Source organism: Pecten maximus, chromosome 2 (assembly GCF_902652985.1).
Source record: "Pecten maximus chromosome 2, xPecMax1.1, whole genome shotgun sequence".
Taxonomy (NCBI): domain Eukaryota; kingdom Metazoa; phylum Mollusca; class Bivalvia; order Pectinida; family Pectinidae; genus Pecten; species Pecten maximus.
In genome coordinates, this window is record NC_047016.1 from 12,986,324 (window position 1) to 13,013,836 (window position 27,513).

The 27,513-nt window shown below is 37.9% G+C and overlaps 2 protein-coding genes across 3 annotated transcripts; one reads left to right on the top strand and one right to left on the bottom strand.

Moving 5' to 3' along the window:
- Positions 1 to 1,991: 1,991 nt before the first annotated feature.
- On the top strand, positions 1,992 to 21,785 carry LOC117318030. Of its 2 annotated transcripts, XM_033873034.1 has the most exons (8): positions 1,997 to 2,174; positions 2,661 to 4,139; positions 5,406 to 5,572; positions 6,354 to 6,413; positions 6,962 to 7,007; positions 7,661 to 7,710; positions 13,216 to 13,258; positions 19,643 to 21,785. In XM_033873034.1, exons 1-8 carry the CDS (start codon positions 2,040 to 2,042, stop codon positions 19,739 to 19,741), a joined length of 2,079 nt encoding a protein of 692 aa, XP_033728925.1. In that variant the 5' UTR covers positions 1,997 to 2,039; the 3' UTR covers positions 19,742 to 21,785. The 2 variants fall into 2 exon arrangements, with proteins under 2 accessions (XP_033728933.1, XP_033728925.1); XM_033873042.1 differs by lacking the exon at positions 7,661 to 7,710 and having other exon boundaries at positions 1,992 to 2,174; positions 19,643 to 21,784.
- A 145-nt stretch (positions 21,786 to 21,930) lies between these two features.
- Positions 21,931 to 26,747, bottom strand: LOC117341218 (tripartite motif-containing protein 2-like). The gene has a single exon (XM_033903077.1). The coding sequence runs from the start codon at positions 26,745 to 26,747 to the stop codon at positions 24,699 to 24,701; it is 2,049 nt and encodes a 682-aa protein (XP_033758968.1). The 3' UTR covers positions 21,931 to 24,698.
- Between the last annotated feature and the right edge of the window lie 766 nt (positions 26,748 to 27,513).

Genomic DNA, 27,513 nt, shown 5'->3' on the forward strand with positions numbered 1-27,513 from the left:
GAGGAACTAGAACCCTATCTTTAAAAATGTATTACTAGTAAAGCATTTCTATTGTTCATGATTTTAAACACCCAATTTGTCTGAATGAAAGTTTAATGATCAATTTGTAAATAAGAGGTCTATAAATGTTCATTCGAATAGGTGATATCACTTAATGAAACGAATAGGTGATATCACCAATTCGAATAGGTGATATCACCAATTCGAATAGGTGATATCACTCATTCGAATAGGTGATATCACTCATTCGAATAGGTGATATCACCTATTCGAATTGGTGATATCACCTATTCGTTTCATTAAGTGATATCACCTATTCGAATGGGTGATATCACCTATTCGAATTGGTGATATCACCAATTCGAATAGGTGATATCACGTATTTGAAAAATGAATTGGTGATATCACCTAATCGAATAGGTGATACTCATTCGAATAGGTGATATCACCTATTCGAATTGGTGATATCACCTATTCGTTTCATTAAGTGATATCACCTATTCGAATGAGTGATATCACCTATTCGAATAGGTGATATCACCTATTCGTTTCATTAAGTGATATCACCTATTCGAATGAGTGATATCACCTATTCGAATGAGTGATATCACCTATTCGTTTCATTAAGTGATATCACCTATTCGAATGGGTGATATCACTTATGAAACGAATAGGTGATATCACTTATCCGAATAGGTGATATCACTCATTCGAATAGGTGATATCACCTATTCGAATAGGTGATATCACTTTAAAAAGTTCTTAAGTGATATCACCTATTCGAATAGGTGATATCACCAAATGGGAATAAATAGTAAAACGGCGCCCCATATGTACAGGTCCGTGGATAAAAATCATACCAAATAGCAATGAAAAAGCGCAAAGAGAGGCGGCTCGAGTTATAACTGGACTACTTTTGTATGCAAGTAATATGATTAATTATATTTTGAAATGGGATTAGAAACTCTATCAGAAAGAAGAAAAAGGCGAAAATTGAGTGTAAAATAAAAAATAAAATGAAAATAATTCAACCCCCAGCTATTTATCGGCCCTTTTGTCAAACTCTGTGGGTGTCAACAATCGGTACAACTTACGAAATCAACATAATTATAATATTCCTTCTTTCAGGCTTTCGTTGAGTAATTCATCTTTTCTGCCATCGAGTTTACGTCTTTGGAATTCATTGGATAATGCGATAAACACACTACCTTCTTTAAGTACTTTCAAATCTGCTATATCCGACGGAGCAAATTCGCCTCCACCGCCATATTTTAACTTTGGCGACAGAAATTTAAATAGTTTACATACAAGACTCGGGCATCAGTCTAGCTCCTTGAAATATGATTTGTTCCGTGTTAAGATCATGTTGACAGACCTTCATGTAACTGTGGACATTCCCGTGAGGACGTTACTCATTTTTTCTTAGAATTTGAACTTTATAATGCAGCACGAATCACACTATTTCAAAACAGGTCGTTGAATATATATCCAGTTAATTTAGACTTGTTTTTATTTGGAGATGAAAATCTGTCCGTAGACATAAATAAAGAAGTTTTCAGACACGTGCATATTTTCATCAAATCCAGCAACAGGTTTTAAGTAAAAGGTATTGCTTGTGTATTATGATTTGTATGCCTTGTTAAATGTCATCATGTAAATATCAATATATGAACTGTATTAGAGGAAAAGGCGTTGATAAGTTGGAAAAAACTTGTGCCTAATCCTCTGCTCAATTTTGGGACAATAATTTTATACCAGTTATTCCCCTTAGAACACTCGACACACTCGTTCTATTTCCCGCGAGAATAAAGTGATCTGAATCGTTTGACTGTTTGATCCTAATATTGCTGCAAGGCGCATTCGTCACCAAGCATCTGCCCCATCCCTATATGTTTGCAACACGGACGAAATACTTTCTATTCTGGTGTGGTGCGACAGTTTTGGTTATTGTGGTAAATATATTTATGCATTTCAAATAATTTCGTTGTTGCAATATTGATAATAGTTTTATTTACCGCGGTACCGTTTTTGTTACCATAATGCCCTGTTTTGACGGCATCTCCGGTTTTGACGAAAGCGACTTCCCGTGGATTCTGCGCACCAACCAAATGTTTATGAACCCGTTGAAGAATCTTGTATGTCGTCCGAATACCTATAGAATGCGACAGAAACAGGTGAATATTTAGAATCTGTTGTTTCATTTCCAACTATAGACCACACACTGCTCGGTTCCCGTAAAGTCCCAATCAAGCCTAGCTCTGTACCAGCTTTACTGTATGCCAGTGGTCAATCAGGAATCGAGTGTAGATCCGCACAGTTTATTATAATATATATATATATATATGCAGATATATATCGATCTTCAAAACAGTTAAACCACAGATTAATTATCACACTAGTACTTTACATGTCGTCTAGTCTACCTGAGTAAGAATACTTAATTATTTATAAGCTATGGAATAATATTTGCGAAACTGACACGCCAGTAAACCAGAGACTTATATACCAAATATATAGTTAATTAGTATATAGATCTCTGAGTAAACCATGTGTAGAATTAACACATCACCATTCTATAACTTTAAATGAATACAACAAAAATATTAACAGTTTCTGATGTCAAAATTTTCTAAATATTACTGAATTTATTTTCCCAACAGAAGCCCCAACGTGTACGCGCTGAAAAGACCAAGTACCGCCAGTACTCACCAGAAGCTCTTTCCAATGCCTACAAGTCTGTTAAAAATGGCGAAAACAATATTAACCAAGCATCTATCAAATATAAAGTACCAGAGGCCACACTACGACATCGACTAAGTGGTGCCGTAATTAACCCAGAATGCACTGGCTCTGGACCCCCTCCTTTGATGTCCGAGATGGAAGAAAAAATATTTGCAGATCATGTTTTTATGATGTCCAAAGTCGGGTTTGAATACATCCGAGCCGAAATAGTCCGGATTGCTTCACAGTATGCAGTGCATCTGGGAGTGAGGGACGAAGAGAAACCTCTGTCAATGAAGTGGTTTTATAAACTCAAATCGCGCTGGCCAAACTTGCCTACTTTGGGAAAAGTTAGAACTCTACCCATTCTACATGCTAAAGCTGCAAGTTCAGATACTGTTTCTTCCTATCACTCATTGCTGGAAGGCATTATGAAGGAGTATAAGTTGTCCAACAAACCACAGTTTATTTATAATATTAACGAAATGTCTCTGATTAATGATAATAGTTCGCTACATTCTTACAGTGCTAAAGGGTTGGCAGCCCCTATAGACCTCTCATCCTCAACTGTTACCTTAATCAGCTGTGGGAATGCTAAAGGAACACAGATTCCTCCGTTTGTCGTGTTTCCAGGAAAGCGCATGAAGAAGGAACTTTTGATTGGTTGTTCTGCAGGAACCAATGGAGAGGTGACAGAGACCGGTGCATTGGACACTCAGCTCTTTCAGAGTTACATTGAGAATCATTTCCTAAAATATGCTGAGGAGTGTAGGAAAAGTGGTCAATACATCTTGATGCTGTATGATGGGTTCAGGTCACATATTTCTCTCTCCGTCATTGAGTGGGCCAAGGCTCACAACATCATTCTTTTTGTTCTACCATTACACATGTCGCATGTATTACAACCTGAAAATGATTCCTGCTTTGGACCATTGCTGGAAATGTATGAATCAGAATGTCAAAAACATGTGGAGACGTGTGAAGGTGAAAGTTTGATCACATGTAACAGTATAGGGGAAATAGCTTGTAGAGCTTATACTAACGCACTGTCTCCAGCAAACTTAAAATCAGGATTTAAACAGGCTGGAATATATCCTCTTAGTCAGAAAACACTGCAGGAGGGGGCAAAACGATATTCATCAGGAAAAGGAAAAGCAAAGAGAAAAGCAAAGAGGAAAACAGACGATGAGGGAAATGGAAAAAAAACTCCTGCAAAGAAAATTAAAATTAGTTTAGTCCTAGAAATGGAAGAGGCTGACATTTCAGATCAGGAATCCGAGATTGGGATGTTATCTGAAGAGGAATTATTGTTATCCTCCGAAGACGATGATGTTGATAACAAAAACACTGAAAACACTGATGTGAATATACAACAACTAACTGAGGAGACAGGGCAATGTATTGTACCACCACAGGATGTACGTGATCAAACTGGGGCAGGCTAGCTAATACTGAATATTAAATTAATTTGTACATCATCATAATTACTGATATAATGTGGAAAACTTGTTACAGGATACCAGATCTTCAAGGCAGTTTATTTATAGTTTACAATGGCAGTTTTGCTTACAATTCTTTAATTTCTGCTTGTTAATATAATTCCAAAGTTTCAAAGATTCCGTTTAAACTCTATATGGCGCCAGGTATAATTTGTTAATGGATTGTGGGTAGCTGCCAATTAAGTCAATTTGTTATAGCTGATGCAGTCATTAGAATGTTAATAGCTATAATTATTTCCCCCTGTCAGAAAGGACATCAGTATTACAAGACTAGCTATGGGGAGACTGCAAGTTTCCTCCATTTGTTAATTTTCCTAGACTTATATTACTATCTAGTTTACTGTCATTGTCAACTTAACTCAAACATATAATTAAAGTCGTCGTCGTCTTTCATTATTCATCTTGAATTGCATCACTGTGCAGGAGATCCATCATCAACAATAACTACATGTTGTGTACAAACCTGTTGAGATAGAGAAGGAAAATAGTATTTTAATGAACTATTAGTCTAACGACCCTTTTTTGATAAAAAGATATATCCAAAAAGGAGCTAGGTTGTAATACTATGGACTAACTATTGCTACAATTCTTTACCTCATTTTACTAAAATTAAATATATTAATCTTAACTACTCTTAATGTTTTGTAACAGAGAAAAAAAGATCAAATCAGAATATTTTTATACTGAAGAAAGTCTTCTAAATACTGTTCTTTAATAAAAATGATTATTTGTCTGAAATTTAGAAGCTCCAATCTGGTATCAACTCCAAAAGCCAAAAGGTCGTGTCATTCAACCTATAATTATATCTTATAAAGGAGCTGTTGAAAACATTTGAGTTTCAAATGCAGAAATCACATATATAAGAGGTTTTCTAATTATTGATTTTGTATAAACGTAGTCAGTATTACTTTTAAAAATGCATTATTTGGTAATACCGGAATGTGTCTGTGATGTGGGCCCTAATCATTCTGAAAGTCTGTGATGTAGGCCCCGACCCTCATCATTCTGAATGTCACTGTGATGTGGGCCCCGACCCTCATCATTCTGAATGTCTCTGTGATGTAGGCCCCGACCCTCATCATTCTGAATGTCTCTGTGATGTGGGCCCCGGCCCAGGCCTGAAAACAAAAAGAAAACAAAAAGGAAACTGTATGAAATAAAATGATGTATTTTGTTGTGTTTCAGGTGGCACTTGACCTGTTGTCGCCCCATCTGTTAGGAGCCTGTGAGACGGTAATCAGTACGATGAGTGAACAGCCACCTGTAACTACTAGTGAGGAGTATGTCCCAGGTACTCATTCCATGGCCTTTGTTACTGTACCCAGCATGGACGTGGCCAGAAAACTCTCACAGTAAGTTTTACTGGTTATCAGATATTATCTTAATTACCGGTGATAAAATATTGTGTATTTAAGAGTTCCTTATAACTTATTTTAGTTCTGGTAAAGGTTATAAATAACAACAGTATCAGGGTAGGTTTCCTCGATCAATTAGGTGTTCATTGGTTTCGCCCTTAAGTGAGCTTCTTTAGGAATTATTATAGTGGAAAAAATTAGAGAGAGAAATATGATTTATGGAATGATTTTCTTTCTTTTCATTGTTTGCTCTTTTGGGAAGATACAACTCATAATATTCATAATAGACATGAATGGGCCATGGGGTAGGAATCTGTACCACCATAATAGACATAAATGGGCCATGGGGTAGGAATCTGTACCACCATAATAGACATAAATGGGCCATGGGGTAGGAATCTGTGCCACCGTAATAGACATAAATGGGCCATGGGGTAGGAATCTGTACCACCATAATAGACATAAATGGGCCATGGGGTAGGAATCTGTACCACCATAATAGACATAAATGGGCCATGGGGTAGGAATCTGTGCCACCATAATAGACATAAATGGGCCATGGGGTAGGAATCTGTACCACCATAATAGACATAAATGGGCCATGGGGTAGGAATCTGTACCAAGTCTTATATATATATATTAATTAATGCCCTGTAAAGCAGCATATCAGTATATCTGATGTGAGAATACTATATATGCACTCATTGAAGTATTTGAAATGTTTTGACAGCCAAATGTATCAATATGTATGTTATGATAGTGAAACTTCACATTTCAGTGGACTGGTGCAAGAGAAATTGGCAGCTTGTGTAAATATCATCCCACAGGTGACCTCAGTGTAAGTATGTGATGGTGAACCTGTCTTCATTAACACCTGATGATGACATTCCAAATCATCTGTTGTTACTACAGGTTATCAGTACTGGGAATCAGTTGAATTATACATACATGTAATTATGCTTCACATGACTGTCATGTTCTTGTCATATATAATAAAACACACTATTATGACCTCATAAAAAATTGTCCATGACATCAAGAGTTTTTTTTCCTCATGAATTTAAGTTATGTGATAAAATCCACACATACGGTATATCAACGCACTTGTAAGATCCTCTGTGTAATGTCATTGACAACAAACAACATTTCTTCAATAAATTTTCAAATTGTTTGTTTGAATTCATGCTTACTGGTACCTACAGATGCAGAATGATAATCAATATAATAAGATTAATTAAAACCAGCACCGTGTATAATTTCTTGATTTGTATTCTCGTTCATGATAGGTATACTTGAAAGTTGATTTGTATTCTCGTTCATGATAGGTATACTTGAAAGTTGATTAATACATTGTATATGACTAATGTGATCTTGATTTATTTACAGATATGAATGGGAAGGCAAAGTCAATGAGGATTCTGAACTACTCATGGTAACTACATCTCTAAACGTCGTAATTGGTTGTTAATTTTTGTTCTTTATTTGAAAAGAAAACCATTAATATCTAGATCTTTTTAGTACATATTTTTTATGTGTAGTACTTGGTTCTACTTCCATACATTTGAATCATCGCTGTATGTATGAATGTAGTACACATTTTATAAACATAGGTAAATCTATTTTGGTGAAATTACTTTAAAATAATACAGGTTAGTTTGAGATAAAGCTTTCACTGTCTTGTAATCATTTTTGTAAATTGAATATGTTGGATAAAAAAGAAACTGAAATATCAATTTTTTGGTGACTATATCAGGGTAGTAAACATACAGCTTTTATACATCGATATGAAAGTAAAAATTATATTAAACATTATTATTGGAAGTTTCCTATATCTTTATTGTAGTGTCCAAACACATAGAGAGTCTGGGGCTGTACATGTTTTACCACTAAATAATGCAAACCAAAGATTTTAACACTGGACACAATTGTAACACCATATATTTCAAGTCAATAAGATGAACAAGTGAAACGTAGATTATTGATAGTGATCATGTGTAATAATGACCCAGTAGATCCAATATTTGTAGATATGGACATTGTTCATTCTACCCGAAAACTTATTCATTATGAATCTGGAATTTTCAGATGGTAAAAACACTTACAGCGAAGGTTGATGATCTCAGCAAGTATATTAGGTTAGTACTGAGTGAAGTGTAACTTATAATCTTATGGAAATTGATTTACAACTAAAAATACATTTTTGTGTCGGTAAATTAGTCTCTATTTCATTTAATATTGACAACATGGTGCTCTAATATCGTCGAAATAGAGTAAAGATTAAATCTAAAACAATGCTAGGTAATATTTAAAAATAATAGTGGTTTTTTTTGTAAATTATTTCAAATGTTTTAAATAACTATTTTCTCTGCAGCAGTGAGATTTCATTATCATGTTTAATATTCTACATTTAGTTAAATATTTCAATAAGGGATATCAGTTGTTTCTCCTCACAATGGAGTTTGAGGAGGACATAGTGTGGGTACATGGACTCGCATATGTGGTAAGGTGATACATGGACTCTTTACATATGTGGTCAGGTGATACACAGACTCTTTACATATGTGGTCAGGTGATACACAGACTCTTTACTTGTGTGGTCAGGTGATACACAGACTCTTTACATATGTGGTCAGGTGATACACAGACTCTTTACATATGTGGTCAGGTGATACACAGACTCTTTACATATGTGGTCAGGTGATACACAGACTCTTTACATATGTGGTCAGGTGATACACAGACTCTTTACATATGTGGTCAGGTGATACATGGACACTTTACATGTGTGGTCAGGTGATACACAGACTCTTTACATGTGTGGTCAGGTGATACACAGACTCTTTACATATGTGGTCAGGTGATACACGGACTCTTTACATGTGTGGTCAGGTGATACACAGACTCTTTACATATGTGGTCAGGTGATACACAGACTCTTTACATGTGTGGTCAGGTGATTCACAGACTCTTTATATATGTGGTCAGGTGATACATGGACTCTTTACATGTGTGGTCAGGTGATACACAGTCTTTACATGTGTGGTCAGGTGATACACAGACTCTTTACATATGTGGTCAGGTGATACATGGACTCTTTACATATGTGGTCAGGTGATACATGGACTCTTTACATGTGTGGTCAGGTGATACACAGACAGTTTACATATGTGGTCAGGTGATACACAGACTCTTTACATATGTGGTCAGGTGATACACAGACTCTTTACATGTGTGGTCAGGTGATACACAGACTCTTTACATGTGTGGTCAGGTGATACACAGACTCTTTACATATGTGGTCAGGTGATACATGGAATCTACATATGTGGTCAGGTGATACATGGAATCTACATATGTGGTCAGGTGATACACAGACTCTTTACATATGTGGTCAGGTGATACACAGACTCTTTACATGTGTGGTCAGGTGATACATGGGCTCTTTATATATGTGGTCAGGTGATACATGGACTCTTTACATATGTGGTCAGGTGATACATGGAATCTACATATGTGGTCAGGTGATACACAGACTCTTTACATATGTGGTCAGGTGATACACAGACAGTTTACATATGTGGTCAGGTGATACACAGACTCTTTACATCTGTGGTCAGGTGATACATGGACTCTTTACATATGTGGTCAGGTGATACATGGACTCTTTACATGTGTGGTCAGGTGATACACAGACTCTTTACATATGTGGTCAGGTGATACATGGACTCTTTACATATGTGGTCAGGTGATACATGGACTCTTTACATGTGTGGTCAGGTGATACACAGACAGTTTACATATGTGGTCAGGTGATACACAGGCTCTTTACATATGTGGTCAGGTGATACATGGACACTTTACATGTGTGGTCAGGTGATACACATACTCTTTACATATGTGGTCAGGTGATACACAGACTCTTTACATATGTGGTCAGGTGATACACAGACTCTTTACATATGTGGTCAGGTGATACATGGACACTTTACATGTGTGGTCAGGTGATACACAGACTCTTTACATGTGTGGTCAGGTGATACACAGACTCTTTACATGTGTGGTCAGGTGATACACAGACTCTTTACATGTATGTGTGGTCAGGTGATACACAGACTCTTTACATGTGTGGTCAGGTGATACACGGACTCTTTACATATGTGGTCAGGTGATACACAGACTCTTTACATATGTGGTCAGGTGATACACAGACTCTTTACATATGTGGTCAGGTGATACACAGACTCTTTACATATGTGGTCAGGTGATACACATACTCTTTACATATGTGGTCAGGTGATACACAGACTCTTTACATGTGTGGTCAGGTGATACACAGACTCTTTACATGTGTGGTCAGGTGATACACAGACTCTTTACATATGTGGTCAGGTGATACATGGACTCTTTACATATGTGGTCAGGTGATACACGGACTCTTTACATATGTGGTCAGGTGATACATGGACACTTTACATGTGTGGTCAGGTGATACATGGACTCTTTACATGTGTGGTCAGGTGATACACAGACTCTTTACATGTGTGGTCAGGTGATACACACACTCTTTACATATGTGGTCAGGTGATACACAGACTCTTTACATCTGTGGTCAGGTGATACACAGACTCTTTACATATGTGGTCAGGTGATACACATACTCTTTACATATGTGGTCAGGTGTTACATGGACTCTTTACATATGTGGTCAGGTGATACACAGACTCTTTACATATGTGGTCAGGTGTTACATGGACTCTTTACATATGTGGTCAGGTGATACATGGACTCTTTACATATGTGGTCAGGTGATACACAGACTCTTTACATATGTGGTCAGGTGATACATGGACTCTTTACATATGTGGTCAGGTGATACATGGACTCTTTACATATGTGGTCAGGTGATACATGGACTCTTTACATATGTGATCAGGTGATACATGGACTCTTTACATGTGTGGTCAGGTGATACACAGAATCTTTACATATGTGGTCAGGTGATACACAGACTCTTTACATGTGTGGTCAGGTGATACACAGACTCTTTACATGTGTGGTCAGGTGATACATGGACTCTTTACATCTGTGGTCAGGTGATACACAGACTCTTTACATATGTGGTCAGGTGATACACAGACTCTTTACATATGTGGTCAGGTGATACACAGACTCTTTACATGTGTGGTCAGGTGATACACAGACTCTTTACATGTGTGGCCAGGTGATACATGGACTCTTTACATGTGTGGTCAGGTGATACATGGACTCTTTACATGTGTGGTCAGGTGATACATGGACTCTTTACATGTGTGGTCAGGTGATACACGGACTCTTTACATATGTGGTCAGGTGATACACAGACTCTTTACATATGTGGTCAGGTGATACACAGACAGTTTACATATGTGGTCAGGTGATACATGGACTCTTTACATATGTGGTCAGGTGATACATGGACTCTTTACATATGTGGTCAGGTGATACACAGACTCTTTACATGTGTGGTCAGGTGATACATGGACTCTTTACATGTGTGGTCAGGTGATACATGGACTCTTTACATATGTGGTCAGGTGATACACAGACTCTTTACATGTGTGGTCAGGTGATACACAGACTCTTTACATGTGTGGTCAGGTGATACACAGACTCTTTACATATGTGGTCAGGTGATACACAGACTCTTTACATATGTGGTCAGGTGATACATGAACACTTTACATATGTGGTCAGGTGATACATGGACACTTTACATATGTGGTCAGGTGATACATGGACTCTTTACCTGTGTGGTCAGGTGATACACAGACTCTTTACATGTGTGGTCAGGTGATACATGGACTCTTTACATATGTGGTCAGGTGATACACAGACTCTTTACATATGTGGTCAGGTGATACACAGACTCTTTACATATGTGTTCAGGTGATACACAGACTCTTTACATATGTGTTCAGGTGTTACACAGACTCTTTACATATGTGGTCAGGTGATACACAGACTCTTTACATGTGTGGTCAGGTGATACACAGACTCTTTACATGTGTGGTCAGGTGATACATGGACTCTTTACATATGTGGTCAGGTGATACATGGACTCTTTACATGTGTAGTCAGGTGATACACAGACTCTTTACATGTGTGGTCAGGTGATACACAGACTCTTTACATATGTGGTCAGGTGATACATGGACTCTTTACATATGTGGTCAGGTGATACATGGACTCTTTACATATGTGGTCAGGTGATACACAGACTCTTTACATGTGTGGTCAGGTGATACACACACTCTTTACATATGTGGTCAGGTGATACACAGACTCTTTACATCTGTGGTCAGGTGATACACAGACTCTTTACATATGTGGTCAGGTGTTACATGGACTCTTTACATATGTGGTCAGGTGATACACAGACTCTTTACATGTGTGGTCAGGTGATACACAGACTCTTTACATGTGTGGTCAGGTGATACACAGACTCTTTACATGTGTGGTCAGGTGATACATGGACTCTTTACATATGTGGTCAGGTGATACATGAACTCTTTACGTATGTGCCAGTGGTCAGGTGATATAGTTTATCATCCCACACTTTAGTGCCAACACTCTAGCAAGTTTCAACCTCATATTTGAATGGATTCAAACAACACAAATGTTGAGCATTTGAAAACTGAAGTGATTTAGTTGATAGGGTCAAGGTCACCATTGCTATTGATATAAAGCTCTGTTACCTTTTTGCGAATTCCTAGTGATTACATTTCCTTATTGATTTGTTCCTGTAGGTAGGGTGAAAGAAGTGTAACTGCTGTACCCATTGTATGATTTGTAAAAGACGACTTAATTCAGGATCATAATCTCTTCTCTCAAAGAACTTAATTTCTTTCAAATTTCTCCCCTTGACAATGCTTTACTTTTGGCCTTTAGTTGAGAATTCACTCTGGTGAAGACTTTGGGTGCTGTCCCCTGGTCATGACATACCAACGTCATCCAAAATAGTACTTTGTGCTCCCTGCTTGTTGTTCAGTATTGAAAGGAATGCACAAGAAAACTTAACAGGCCCATACTTGTATCAGTATAATGGACCAGGAGGGATGTCATTGTGCCTGTGACATGACAAGTTTGGTGAGATGGCACTATGAAATTACCTTTAAGATCAAGTTTTCCTCATTGATGTAGGGACTGTCCCTAATTACCTTATTGTGCTTACAGAACATAAAACAATATCCACTCAACCAATCAGGCCGAGTAGAATTTGAATACATCCTTAACAATAATAGTCACATTGGGAATACCTCCAACGAATTCTCAGGGTGGGAGCTATGGGTCAGGTTCTCACGTTTTAATTGTTGTGATGGTATGTACAGGAATGTGTCATTGTGTCATTAGTGATGCTCTGTTTCCTTCTTTTTTATCATGTCAACATGCATACATTACTTAAGTGTAATAATACAATAAGTTTTCATTACACATACATTGTATGTAGATCACATACATATACATTTGACTCAGAAAAGACAGGTTTTATATGAAAAAATTTCATGGAATTAAAAATACATGTACTCCTCTAATAAAAAGGATTTTTCTAATGTTTGTGCTAGAAATCAAAATATATTATATTTTGCGTTTCTTTTTTTCAGGGAGAATCATCCGTATGATGTGGCGGAAGTAATAAGTTCAAAGGTTAGTACCGGGAATGTCAAGAATGTCGGGAATGTACCCATTAGTACCAGGAATGTACCCATTAGTACCAGGAATGTACCCATTAGTACTAGAAATGTACCCATTAGTAGGACTGGGACGATACACCGATGCATCGGTGAATCGCGGTACACTTCAACATGATACAAGTATCGATCCAAAGAAGCAAATTACGATACGGTATCGATCCGCTATATTTTTGTGAAAAACAAAAAGCATTGCTTCATATTATCATTTGAAATCCATTAAACAAAGCTTTTAAAGTAAAATAATTGTAAACAAACACCGAAAGATCGAAAATTCTGAAAGTGAAAGTACTTGCGAGTCTCATTTCCGGGAATGGGGCACTATGTTAGGAAGCGTTTGATTGGTCGTTTCACGATGACTGTTTCATGGTTAGCCAATCAAATAGTAGATTACAAAACCATTGCTAGACTAAATGGGTTTACAAATGGACGACTGGGATGAGTTAGTTACGCCGCAAGGCACAAAATCGTCCGTGTGGAAGACGTTCGGTCAGCCTGTTTATAAAAACAAAGATGGCAGTGGCATCAGGAAGACTGACAAAACAAAAACCATATGCAAGGTATGCAAGGCAGTTCTGAATCTGTGACAATATAGAGCTCCATGTATTACATCATGTATTACATATTAGTTAATGTTTTATTCTTCAAGTCCAGATATGTTGAAATTTTCTTTTATTCTACTAGTCAAGATGCAATGCATTTTTAGCCCACCATCATCAGATGGTGGGCTATTCAAATCGCCCTGCGTCCGTGGTCCGTCGTCCGTCCGTCCCTCCGTCCGTAAACAATTCTTGTTATCGCTATTTCTCAGAAAGTACTGAAGGGATCTTTCTCAAATTTCATATGTAGGTTCCCCTTGGTGCCTAGTTATGCATATTGCGTTTTGAGACCAATCGGAAAACAACATGGCCGACAGGCAGCCATCTTGGATTTTGACAATTGAAGTTTGTTATCGCTATTTCTGAGAAAGTGCTGAAGGGATCTTTCTCAAATTTTATATGAAGGTTCTCCTTGGTGCCTTGTTATGCATATTGCGTTTTGAGACCAATCGGAAAACAACATGGCCGACAGGCAGCCATCTTGGATTTTGACAATTGAAGTTTGTTATCGCTATTTCTGAGAAAGTACTGAAGGGATCTTTCTCAAATTTTATATGAAGGTTCTCCTTGGTGCCTAGTTATGCATATTGCGTTTTGAGACCAATTGGATAACAACATGGCCGACAGGCAGCCATCTTGGATTTTGACAATTGAAGTTTGTTATCGCTATTTCTGAGAAAGTACTGAAGGGATCTTTCTCAAATTTTATATGAAGGTTCCCCTTGGTGCCTAGTTATGCATATTGCGTTTTGAGACCAATCGGATATCAACATGGCCGACAGGCAGCCATCTTGAATTTTGACAATTGAAGTTTGTTATCGCTATTTCTGAGAAAGTACTGAAGGTATCTTTCTCAAATTTTATATGAAGGTTCTCCTTGGTGCCTAGTTATGCATATTGCGTTTTGAGACCAATCGGAAAACAACATGGCCGACAGGCAGCCATCTTGGATTTTGACAATTGAAGTTTGTTATCGCTATTTCTGAGAATGTACTGAATGGATCTTTCTGAAATTTCATATGTAGGTTTCCCTTGGTGCCTAGTTATGCATATTGCGTTTTGAGACCAATTGGATAACAACATGGCCGACAGGCAGCCATCTTGGATTTTGACAATTGAAGTTTGTTATCGCTATTTCTGAGAAAGTACTGAAGGGATCTTTCTCAAATTTTATATGAAGGTTCCCCTTGGTGCCTAGTTATGCATATTGCGTTTTGAGACCAATCGGATATCAACATGGCCGACAGGCAGCCATCTTGAATTTTGACAATTGAAGTTTGTTATCGCTATTTTTGAGAAAGTACTGAAGGGATCTTTCTCAAATTTCATATGTAGGTTCCCCTTAGTGCCTTGTTATGTATATTGCGATTTGAGACCAATCGGAAAACAATATGGCCGACAGGCAGCCATCTTGGATTTTGACAATTGAAGTTTGTTATCACTATTTTTGAGAAAGTGCTGAATGGATCTTTCTGAAATTTCATATGTAGGTTTAACTTGGTGCCTAGTTATGCATATTGCGTTTTGAGACCAATCCGAAAACAACATGGCCGACAGGCAGCCATCTTGGATTTTGACAATTGAAGTTTGTTATCACTATTTCTGAGAAAGTGCTGAATGGATCTTTCTCAAATTTCATATGTAGGTTTCCCTTGGTGCCTAGTTATGCATATTGCGTTTTTAGACCAATCTGATAAACAACATGGCCGACAGGCAGCCATCTTGGTTTATTGGCAATTGAAGTTTGTTATCACTATTTCTGAGATAGTATTTAAGGGATCTTTCTGAAATTTCATATGTAAGTTTCCCTTGGTGCCTAGTTATGCATATTGCGTTTTTAGACCAATCTGAAAACAACATGGCCGACAGGCATCCATCTTGGTTTATTGGCAATTGAAGTTTGTTATCACTATTTCTGAGAAAGTATTTAAGGGATCTTTCTGAAATTTCATATGTAATTTCCCTTGGTGCCTAGTTATGCATATTGCGTTTTTAGACCAATCTGAAAACAACATGGCCGACAGGCAGCCATCTTGGATTTTGACAATTGAAGTTTGTTATCACTATTTCTGAGAAAGTATTTAAGGGATCTTTCTGAAATTTCATATGTAAGTTTCCCTTGGTGCCTAGTTATGCATATTGCATTTTTAGACCAATCTGAAAACAACATGGCCGACAGGCAACCATCTTGGATTTTGACTATTGACGTTTGTTATCGCTATTTCCGAGAAAGTACTGAATGGATTTTTTTGAAATTTCATATGGAGGTCTTTCTCAAATTTCATATGGAGGTTCCCCTTGGTGCCTCGTTATGCTAATTGCATTTTGAGATCAATTGGAAAACAATATGGCTGACAGAGTTATCTCTATTTCTCAAAGTACCGAATGAATCTTTCTCAAATTTCAAATTTCATAAGTAGGTTCCCCTTGGTCCCTTGTATTGCATTTTTGGACCAGTCTGTCCTGAAAACAACCTGGCAAACAAACAGCCATTATCGTTAAATCTCAAATTTCTTATATAGCTAGGATTCCCTTGTTTGAAAAGTACTGGAGGGATGTCTCAATTTGCACAGATTAGTAAAATGAAGGGAAAAGTAGAGAAAAGATCAATCTGACATGGAACCTATGAAGATCATTCAATGGTGGGCGCCAAGATCCCTCTGGGATCTCTTGTGACAATTGAAGTTTGTTATGGCTATTTCTCAGAAAGTACTTAAGAAATCTTTCTCAAATTCCATATATAGGTTCCCCTTGGTGCCTTAATCTTAAATTTTATATATAGGTTTCCCGTGTTTGAAAAGTACTAGAGGTTTCTTCTGAATTTACACAGAATAGTAAGACTTAGAAGAAGAGAAAAGTAGAGAAAAGATCAATCTGACATGGAACCTATGAAGAACATTCAATGGTGGGCGCCAAGATCCCTCTGGGATCTCTTGTTATGTTTCCTCGGGTCACTAGTCAATTCATGCAATACTCAAATGATTGAGCCTATGGCAAGAGGTTGAAAGTACTGTTTAAAATGGTTTTGTTACTTGTCGAACTTTGTGTTTAACAAATAAATAAAATTTGAAAATAAATCACACATTGAAGTTGTTCATTGCTTTGACAATGCCATAAATAAAGTATCGTGATACGTATCGGATCGTAGGTGAGGTATCGTGATACGTATCGGATCGTGCAATCACTGTATCCTCCCAGCCCTACCCATTAGTACCAGGAATGTACCCATTAGTACCAGGAATGTACCCATTAGTACCAGGAATGTACCCATTAGTACCGGGAATGTACCCATTAGTACCAGGAATGTACCCATTAGTACTAGAAATGTACCCATTAGTACCAGGAATGTACCCATTAGTAACGGGAATGTACCCATTAGTACCGGGAATGTACCCAATAGTACCGGGAATGTACCAATTAGTACTAGAAATGTACCCATTAGTTCCGGGAATGTACCCATTAGTACCAGGAATGTACCCATTAGTACCGGGAATGTACCAATTAGTACCAGGAATGTACCCATTAGTACCAGGAATGTACCCATTAGTACCAGGAATGTACCCATTAGTACCGGGAATGTACCAATTAGTACCGGGAATGTACCCATTAGTACCAGGAATGTACCCATTAGTACCGGGAATGTACCCATTAGTACCGGGAATGTACCCATTAGTACCAGGAATGTACCCATTAGTACCGGGAATGTACCCATTAGTACCAGGAATGTACCCATTAGTACCAGGAATGTACCCATTAGTACCGGGAATGTACCCATTAGTACCGGGAATGTACCCATTAGTACCGGGAATGTACCCATTAGTACCAGGAATGTACCCATTAGTACCAGGAATGTACCAATTAGTACCAGGAATGTACCCATTAGTACCGGGAATGTACCCATTAGTACCGGGAATGTACCCATTAGTACCAGGAATGTACCCATTAGTACCAGGAATGTACCAATTAGTACCAGGAATGTACCCATTAGTACAGGAATGTACCCATTAGTACAGGAATGTACCCATTAGTACCAGGAATGTACCCATTAGTACCGGGAATGTACCCATTAGTACTGGGAATGTACCCATTAGTACCGGGAATGTACCCATTAGTACAGGAATGTACCCATTAGTACCAGGAATGTACCAATTAGTACCAGGAATGTACCCATTAGTACCAGGAATGTACCCATTAGTACCGGGAATGTACCCATTAGTACCAGGAATGTACCCATTAGTACAGGAATGTACCCATTAGTACCAGGAATGTACCCATTAGTACCAGGAATGTACCAATTAGTACCAGGAATGTACCCATTAGTACCGGGAATGTACCCATTAGTACCAGGAATGTACCAATTAGTACCAGGAATGTACCCATTAGTACCGGGAATGTACCCATTAGTACCAGGAATGTACCCATTAGTACTAGAAATGTACCCATTAGTACAGGAATGTACCCATTAGTACCAGGAATGTACCCATTAGTACCGGGAATGTACCCATTAGTACCGGGAATGTACCCATTAGTACAGGAATGTACCCATTAGTACCAGGAATGTACCAATTAGTACCAGGAATGTACCCATTAGTACCAGGAATGTACCCATTAGTACCGGGAATGTACCCATTAGTACCAGGAATGTACCCATTAGTACCAGGAATGTACCCATTAGTACCAGGAATGTACCCATTAGTACCGGGAATGTACCCATTAGTACCGGGAATGTACCCATTAGTATCAGGAATGTACCCATTAGTACCGGGAATGTACCCAATAGTACCAGAAATGTACCCATTAGTACTGGAAATGTACCCATTAGTACCGGGAATGTACCCATTAGTACCGGGAATGTACCAATTAGTACCAGGAATGTACCCATTAGTACCGGGAATGTACCTATTAGTACCAGGAATGTACCCATTAGTAACAGGAATGTACCCATTAGTAACGGGAATGTACCCATTAGTACCAGGAATGTACCCATTAGTACCGGGAATGTACCCATTAGTACCGGGAATGTACCCATTAGTACTGGGAATGTACCCAATAGTACCAGAAATGTACCCATTAGTACAGGAATGTACCCATTAGTACAGGAATGTACCCATTAGTACCAGGAATGTACCCATTAGTACCGGGAATGTACCCATTAGTACTGGGAATGTACCCATTAGTACCGGGAATGTACCCATTAGTATCAGGAATGTACCCATTAGTACCGGGAATGTACCCAATAGTACCAGAAATGTACCCATTAGTACCGGAAATGTACCCATTAGTACCGGGAATGTACCCATTAGTACCGGGAATGTACCCATTACTAGGCATTAGTACAGGAATGAATATGTTGTAAAATAGAGATGAAATACATATTATACTGATTGGATGAAAGTGGTATTGTTAAACTTTTACTACAAAATTAATTATTCTTGTCACCAGTGATATACTTTTATGTGCCGTAATATATATTAGCGATTATCTTTTTTAGCAATTTTTGCACTGGATGATATATACTTAATCATAATTGTGCTTATTACACTATATACACTTAATCATGATTTTGCTAATTACACTATATACACTGTTTCTATATGTCATATAATGTAGGTGTGCCAATTCATAACACTTACTTGGTAAAATTAGTTAATGTAAAGATTTAATTGCACCAAAATTATGGTGCATAATATACCATTGTTTTGTTTTCTGTAGATTAAGTGTGATTATGTTAATTGTTTTAGATTGACAATGGTAACCCTCCTTACCTGAAGTGGCTGAGTGACTCGGTGATGGACACTCCTGTCCATCAGACAGATTCGAAAACTGATGATCAACAATAGAAAAGTCCAATGGAGTGGTCGTGATACCACTGGGGCTGCAGACAATTGAAAACAAACGGACTGGATGTTTAAAATCTCCAGAATTGTTAACTTTTGTTTAAGTGGATCAAACAAGACGCTTAGTTTCACAGGATTTCACAAAATCCCTATTTTAACAGGAGTGCGTGAAAACATTTTCTCAAAATGTTTCAATCTATTTGTGTATGTTGGTATGTCCCATTTCTCCAATAGTATCCAATACATGTATTTACATGATACTGTGTGTTCACTGTGAGATATAAACTACACAGCTTGTAGTGAAACATGATTGTATCTTAAAGCATTGTTTTAGTTTAGTAACGCATAAGATAAAATTTACCTGAGAACTGTAATACCAGTTCAGTTTGAAAAAGATATTATGATAGAAACCAGGTCCCAGACTCGGGGCATCATTTGACTCTTGAGTTTAAGCAATTTCAGAAGTCAAGTCACGATTTCTGAGAATTCTAAAGGGTCAAAACATATGTCAAATAGACTCATTCCTTCAAACCCAAGAGTCAGATCTCATTTTGGGGAGTCAAGAACATACTTTTGAGGGTCTACTGGATGCCCTGAGACTAAACCACTACCATTAAGGTTTTACGTTGGAATGTTTTTATAATTTTGGTTGCTGTTAATTTGGAAGGAATATTTTTTTCACACATTACCATATGTGTTAGGTGGGAAAGATTCCAGCCGAGAACAATGTCATCAATGCCTTTTCTGAATTGCATTTCCAGCCACATGTAAGAAACTTCATTCTTAGAATTATTTACATTATACAGAAAAGACATCTCAGTATCGTGTATGGAAATTTGACTGTCTCTAAGGCAGAATGTAGTAATAAATAGGTGGGGTCTATGGCTGGTTTGACTGGAGTTATAGACACATGGTCTGTCTGACGGGTATAGACACATGGTCTCAGATACTGGTTTGACTGGAGTTATAGACACATGGTCTGTCTGACGGGTATAGACACATGGTCTCAGATACTGGTTTGACTGGAGTTATAGACACATGGTCTCAGATACTGGTTTGACTGGAGTTATAGACACTTGGTCTCGGATACTGGTTTGACTGTAGTTATAGACACATGGTCTCGGATACCAGTGTGACTGTAGTTATAGACACATGGTCTCAGATACTGGTTTGACTGGAGTTATAGACACATGGTCTCGGATACCAGTGTGACTGTAGTTATAGACACATGGTCTCAGATACTGGTTTGACTGGAGTTATAGACACATGGTCTCAGATACTGGTTTGACTGGAGTTATAGACACATGGTCTCAGATACTGGTTTGACTGGAGTTATAGACACATGGTCTCAGATACTGGTTTGACTGGAGTTATAGACACATGGTCTCAGATACTGGTTTGACTGTATAGTTACAGACACATGGTCTGGGTTACTGGTTTGACTGTATAGTTACAGACAGGTTAGACACATAGTCTGTCCGACAGGTATAGACACATGGTCTCTAATGCAGGTTTGACTTTAGTCAAAAACACATAGTCTGTCCGACAGGTATAGACACATGGTCTCTAATGCATGTTTGACTAGTTAGACACATAGTCTGTCCGACAGGTATAGACACATGATCTCTAATGCAGATTTGACTGTAGTCACAGACACATGGTCTGTCTGACGGGTATAGACACACAGTCTCTAATGCAGGTTTGACTGTAGTAATAGTCAGGTTTGGTTGTCTACCATCTACCATATAAGTACCCTCAGCCATGACATGTGCATACATATGAAGGAATCTTAATGGAATAAGGCAGTCCTTATTATTTCTAGTTATGATGTAGTCACCTTAATAAACCAAGTTATAGTAATAGCTATACAACAACGTTATAGGAACTTACTGCTATAAATGATGTTACCATACTGTTAGTTGGTATTAAATGGTCTAACCAAGTGATGTGTGCCAGGAATATCGTATTTACTGATGTCAATTTCTGTATTCCATGAAGCTATTTTAAATAGTGTTTGTTGGCTAAAAAATAAACAGTATTGAAGGACCTTTTTGTTTTGTGCAATTTTTACAGCCTATATTTTTGACTGAAGTACATTTTCCATGGTCCCTCTGTCCCCTAAATGTTCCATATCCCAACATATTATGAGTTGAGGCAGATGGGCAAACTATACAAATAATACAAAAAGTGGATCACTAGGAACACAGATGATTTATTTACAGATTATCAAATTATTGTCACCTGATCAGCCTACTATTGGCCACAACATGACCTGTTCAAATCAGGAAAATCATCAGAAAAGAAATTTTCAAGTTTGGATTAAAAAAAATTAAAGTTTAGATAAATGTGACTGGTATAAAATGCTAATGATTACAGGCCTTTTATACCCTTTCATAATTGATTTTGAAATCCATTTATACCATATATTTAATCACTTCTGGATGTCGACCTATACATACGTATATAGAGATATAAATAGAATTATGTTTTCGGGTCTAGATAATAAAATAATGTATTACCACACAGTATATTACTATTGTAATAAAACATAACACAATATTGTAACAAACTCGCACGATAATTAACTCAGGTTTGATTAAGAGGGAATAGACCAAGGTCATACATTTTGCTTCAAATGAAAAAAAAAAATAACAAGACATACCTATAAACCTATGTTTTTTGCGTTATTTTTAACACATTGATAACCTTTGGCTATACATGCACATGCACAATGTCAGGAAACCTTCCATTGGTGAATAATCTACTGTAATTTGGACATTATGGCCACTGCCTTCGACATCCCAAGGTAGTGTACGGCAAGCGATATTTACAGAATTATATGAAGGTGCTTTTAAGGGAAATTTAATCAAATTTCTTACCAAGAAACAATATCGCTACAAAATATTAAAAGGTCACAAAATAAATGACCTGACCATAAGGAGGACAGAATATGTACATACTCTCACAATATAGACAGAATATGTACATACTCTCACAATATAGACAGAATATCTACATACTCTCACAATATAGACAGAATATCTACATACTCTCACAATATGGACAGAATATGTACATACTCTCACAATATAGACAGAATATGTGCATACTCTCACAATATAGACAGAATATCTACATACTCTCACAATATGGACAGAATATGTACATACTCTCACAATATAGACAGAATATCTACATACTCTCACAATATGGACAGAATATGTACATACTCTCACAATATAGACAGAATATGTACATACTCTCACAATATAGACAGAATATGTACACACTCTCACAATATAGACAGAATATGTACATACTCTCACACTATAGACAGAATATGTACATACTCTCACAATATAGACAGAATATGTACATACTCTCACAATATAGACAGAATATGTACACACTCTCACAATATAGACAGAATATGTACACACTCTCACAATATAGACAGAATGTGTACATACTCTCACAATATAGACAGAATATGTACATACTCTCACAATATAGACAGAGTGTGTACATACTCTCACAATATAGACAGAATATGTACATACTCTCACAATATAGACAGAATATGTACATACTCTCACACTATAGACAGAGTGTGTACATACTATCACAATATAAACAGAATATGTACATACTCTCACAATATAGACAGAATATGTACATACTATCACAATATAAACAGAATATGTACATACTCTCACAATATAGACAGAATATCTACATACTCTCACAATATGGACAGAATATGTACACACTCTCACACTATAGACAGAATATATACATGCTCTCACAATATGGACAGTATATGTACATACTCTCACAATATAGACAGAATATGTACATACTATCACAATATAGACAGAATATGTACATACTCTCACAATATAGACAGAATATGTACATACTCTCACAATATGGACAGAATATGTACATACTCTCACAATAGAGACAGAATATATACATACTCTCACAATATGGACAGAATATGTACATACTCTCACAATATAGACAGAATATGTACATACTCTCACAATATAGACAGAATATGTACACACTCTCACAATATAGACAGAATATGTACATACTCTCACAATATAGACAGAATATGTACATACTCACAATATAGACAGAATATGTACATACTCTCACAATATAGACAGAATATGTACATACTCTCACAATATAGACAGAATATGTACATACTCTCACAATATAGACAGAATATGTACATACTCTCACAATATAGACAGAATATGTACACACTCTCACACTATAGACAGAATATTTACATACTCTCACAATATAGACAGAATATGTACATACTCTCACAATATAGACAGAATATGTACACACTCTCACAATATAGACAGAATATGTACACACTCTCACAATATAGACAGAATATGTACATACTCACTATAGACAGAATATGTACATACTCTCACAATATAGACAGAATGTGTACACACTCATAATATAGACAGAATATGTACATACTCTCACACTATAGACAGATTATGTACATACTCTCACAATGTAGACAGAATATGTACATACTCTCACAATATAGACAGAATATGTACATACTCTCACAATATAGACAGAATATGTACACACTCTCACAATGTAGACAGAATATGTACATACTCTCACAATATAGACAGAATACTGTTTGACAATTCAGCAAAGAACCTAACAGGATACAAATTACATGTAGCCAAGTAGCGAAGCGTATTATAAATTGTATTGTAGGTCGGTTTACCTTACAATAGAAAGGCGTTGAAGGTTTGGAACATACTATAAATTTACGCTGGAGTTATTTTCTGCTGCTATACGTTGATGTCCGTACCATGAAGTTCGATATTGTACCAATGTAAACCATATGATCTTGGTTGCATACGTCACACACGGACTTAGTAGTATACCACCACCTGGCACTACCAAGTTATGAAGCCATGAACTGAAACACCTTGACGGCACTTTTGTCTCCTTGAGTGACTACAAGCCTCTCGTCTGTGGGGTCATAAGCGATAGCCCGCGGGTAGGAGATCTTATCCCGGGCCACAAGGGTCTTCAATCTGTCCCCGTCTGGAGACACCATCTGGACGCTCTTAGCGTGATTTCGACATACGTAAAGGTTTCCCGCTTGATCGACGTCAATACCCGCGGCGTGGCTCACCTCCAGACACGAGTAATGAAAGGAGTACTGTTTTGCCTCCGCCAGTGTGGTTATGGAGCCACGCCTCTCGTCCGTGATGTAAACCATGGTCCCCGACGAGTTCGAAGTGACGTAGATAGGCCGAGAGAAGAGCGGCCTTCCGTTGTCGTCATGTGATATTGCAGCCATCTCTTTCCCATCCGAATCAATGATCTTCAGTGCGGGTGGGTCTCCGTCATAACAAAGCGTGAAGAATTTGCCCCTGGCGAACGTAATGCCATAACATCTCTCCTCCGTCGAGAAGTAATCTGTCTGCGTTATTTCGTCATCCACAGCCAGCAGCATGATGGCATATTCCTCAGGAAGTGTCACAGCTATTTCATTACCACTTACCAAAGTGACATCCCATGGTTTAGAGGACAGAGGAAATGTGTGCTGAACGCGGTAGCTCTTGTTGTAGATCTTCAGTTTCTTGTTCTGCCTATCCACCAATGCGAGTTTGCCGTCACCAAGGAAGGCTGCCCCTGTATGCCAACACTCTGCCGTATCGTCCTCTTGCTTTGCCTCAAACGTCCTTAATAGCTCGATTCTTCGTCCACGGAGGGAGAGAGTAGACTTGTTCATTTTGGACTGCTCGACGCGATCAAACGTAACGATGTTCGGGAATGGTGGTAACTTTGATGGGACGTGTTTCACACTGATTTTACCGAGTTGTTTGACAGTACGCCTCATGTTGTCAATGGTGTGGTCCTTCTCGAAGTCGTAGTCACAGTCTTGTAGTCTAGTTCTCAACTTCCCCATGTCCTCCTCATACCAGAAGCATTCCTTTCGGATCATCTCTAAAGTGTTCATCAATCTAGAATCGCTACCATGCTCCTCGGCCATCTTCAATAGGATCTGTGCATTGGTCACAGCCTCTTTCATTGAATTACATTTCTTTATTTCCTTTTGAATCTGTGCTGTTTCGTCTCCGTGTATTTGATTGAGTTCCCGTTTTGCCGACTTCTCCATGTTATCTAACATATTTATTATCTCAATACGGATAGTTGCGAAGTCTTCCGTCAAACTTTTCTTCGTATCCTCTAATTTCTTGGTGTGATTGTTTCGATCCGCCATGGTTCGGTCGATATGTTTGATGTACTGCTCCAGTGAGTCGGAGAGAAATGCTGGCTCACGTTCTGTCCTGATCTTCCTGGCTGCCTCATCGACTGGTATAACCTTTTCACATCTCCTGTGTTCCTCCGCTACACAATTCGGACAACAAAGTTCCCTTTCAAACAAACAATACATATCTAACGTCTTTCCTGCGTGTTTCCTGCACGGTTCCTGGTATTCTTTCAATAGATCCATTTGCTTCATATAATCGGCACGTGACAACACTGTATGCTCCATGGAAACACGCATCCCTTTGTGGACTTTTGCGCAGTTGTCACACAGACCGTCCCGGCATTCCTTACACCAAGAAGTGATCGTGGACTCTTCGCCATTTCTATTACACGGACCACATGACTTGTCTCCTCTTTTCAATTTCTCAATATCCAACAGATCCAACAGAAACTTGTTCACTGGAAATTCGTTCACCCACTGATTGGGTGGAAGTTTGTTGAATTTTTCGTGCGTGATAACCTTTTCGCAGAGAGGACAGTTGAACTCTTTCGTGTTGGAGGCTGATCGATTGGTGATTTCCCCTTTAGACACAGAACTGAGAATGTGTTTTGACAGACAGTTGTCACAGTAAGAGTGGAGACAAGGCAGACTCCTGGGTTTCTTGAACCAGTTAGAACAGAGACCGCACACGAGGAATTTCTCTCCCGTCTGAGGATCGTTCTTTGCCATATTTCTTGTCTGGGAACAAACAGAAGAACAATCAATTAGGAGTATTGTAGTGGCATGGTTTTTTGTTTTTGTTTTTTGTTGTTTTTGTTTTTGTTTTTTTTTGTGATCAATGGATTTTTAACATGGAATATATTCTTTATAATTATTTTAGATTGCCCTGCCATGTTAAATTGTAGTAATATTATTAGTTAACTGGAGATATTCATAAGAAACTTATCTTCGAATGATTGTTGATAGTTATCATTTCGATTATATTACGTGAATATTTCAACGTTCAAATCGCTACCAAAATTGCATGTGACGGAGACTTACCTTTCAACAGTAATCCCGATATTCTACAGAACTCCTGAAAATGATTAGCACGTCACAGTATCATTAGTCGGACAGTCCACAGACACAGACTAACCGGACTTTCTCTGTGACAGTGTGTATTATTTGCGTGTGGAATTTAACATGAACCTTCTCGTCTGCTGATGACGGCTATCCTAGCGGTGGAACAAACACTGTGATGTATACTTAGTTTCCTGCTAAACAAAAATTCTCAATAGGAATTTAACGCTATAGAAATAGATGTCTGACAGTGGAACAAGTCCTTTCTGATGTAAAACCACATACATACAACACCGGTCCGTGTTTTCAATTTAGACGGAGAAATAATTTCTTTCGGATGTAAAGGTTTTGTTGAATTGCCTTTTAATATAATAAAACGGCAAAGTGAATGAGGTAAGGTAATGATTGCCTATCAGTCCATGGGACGAAGCTATTG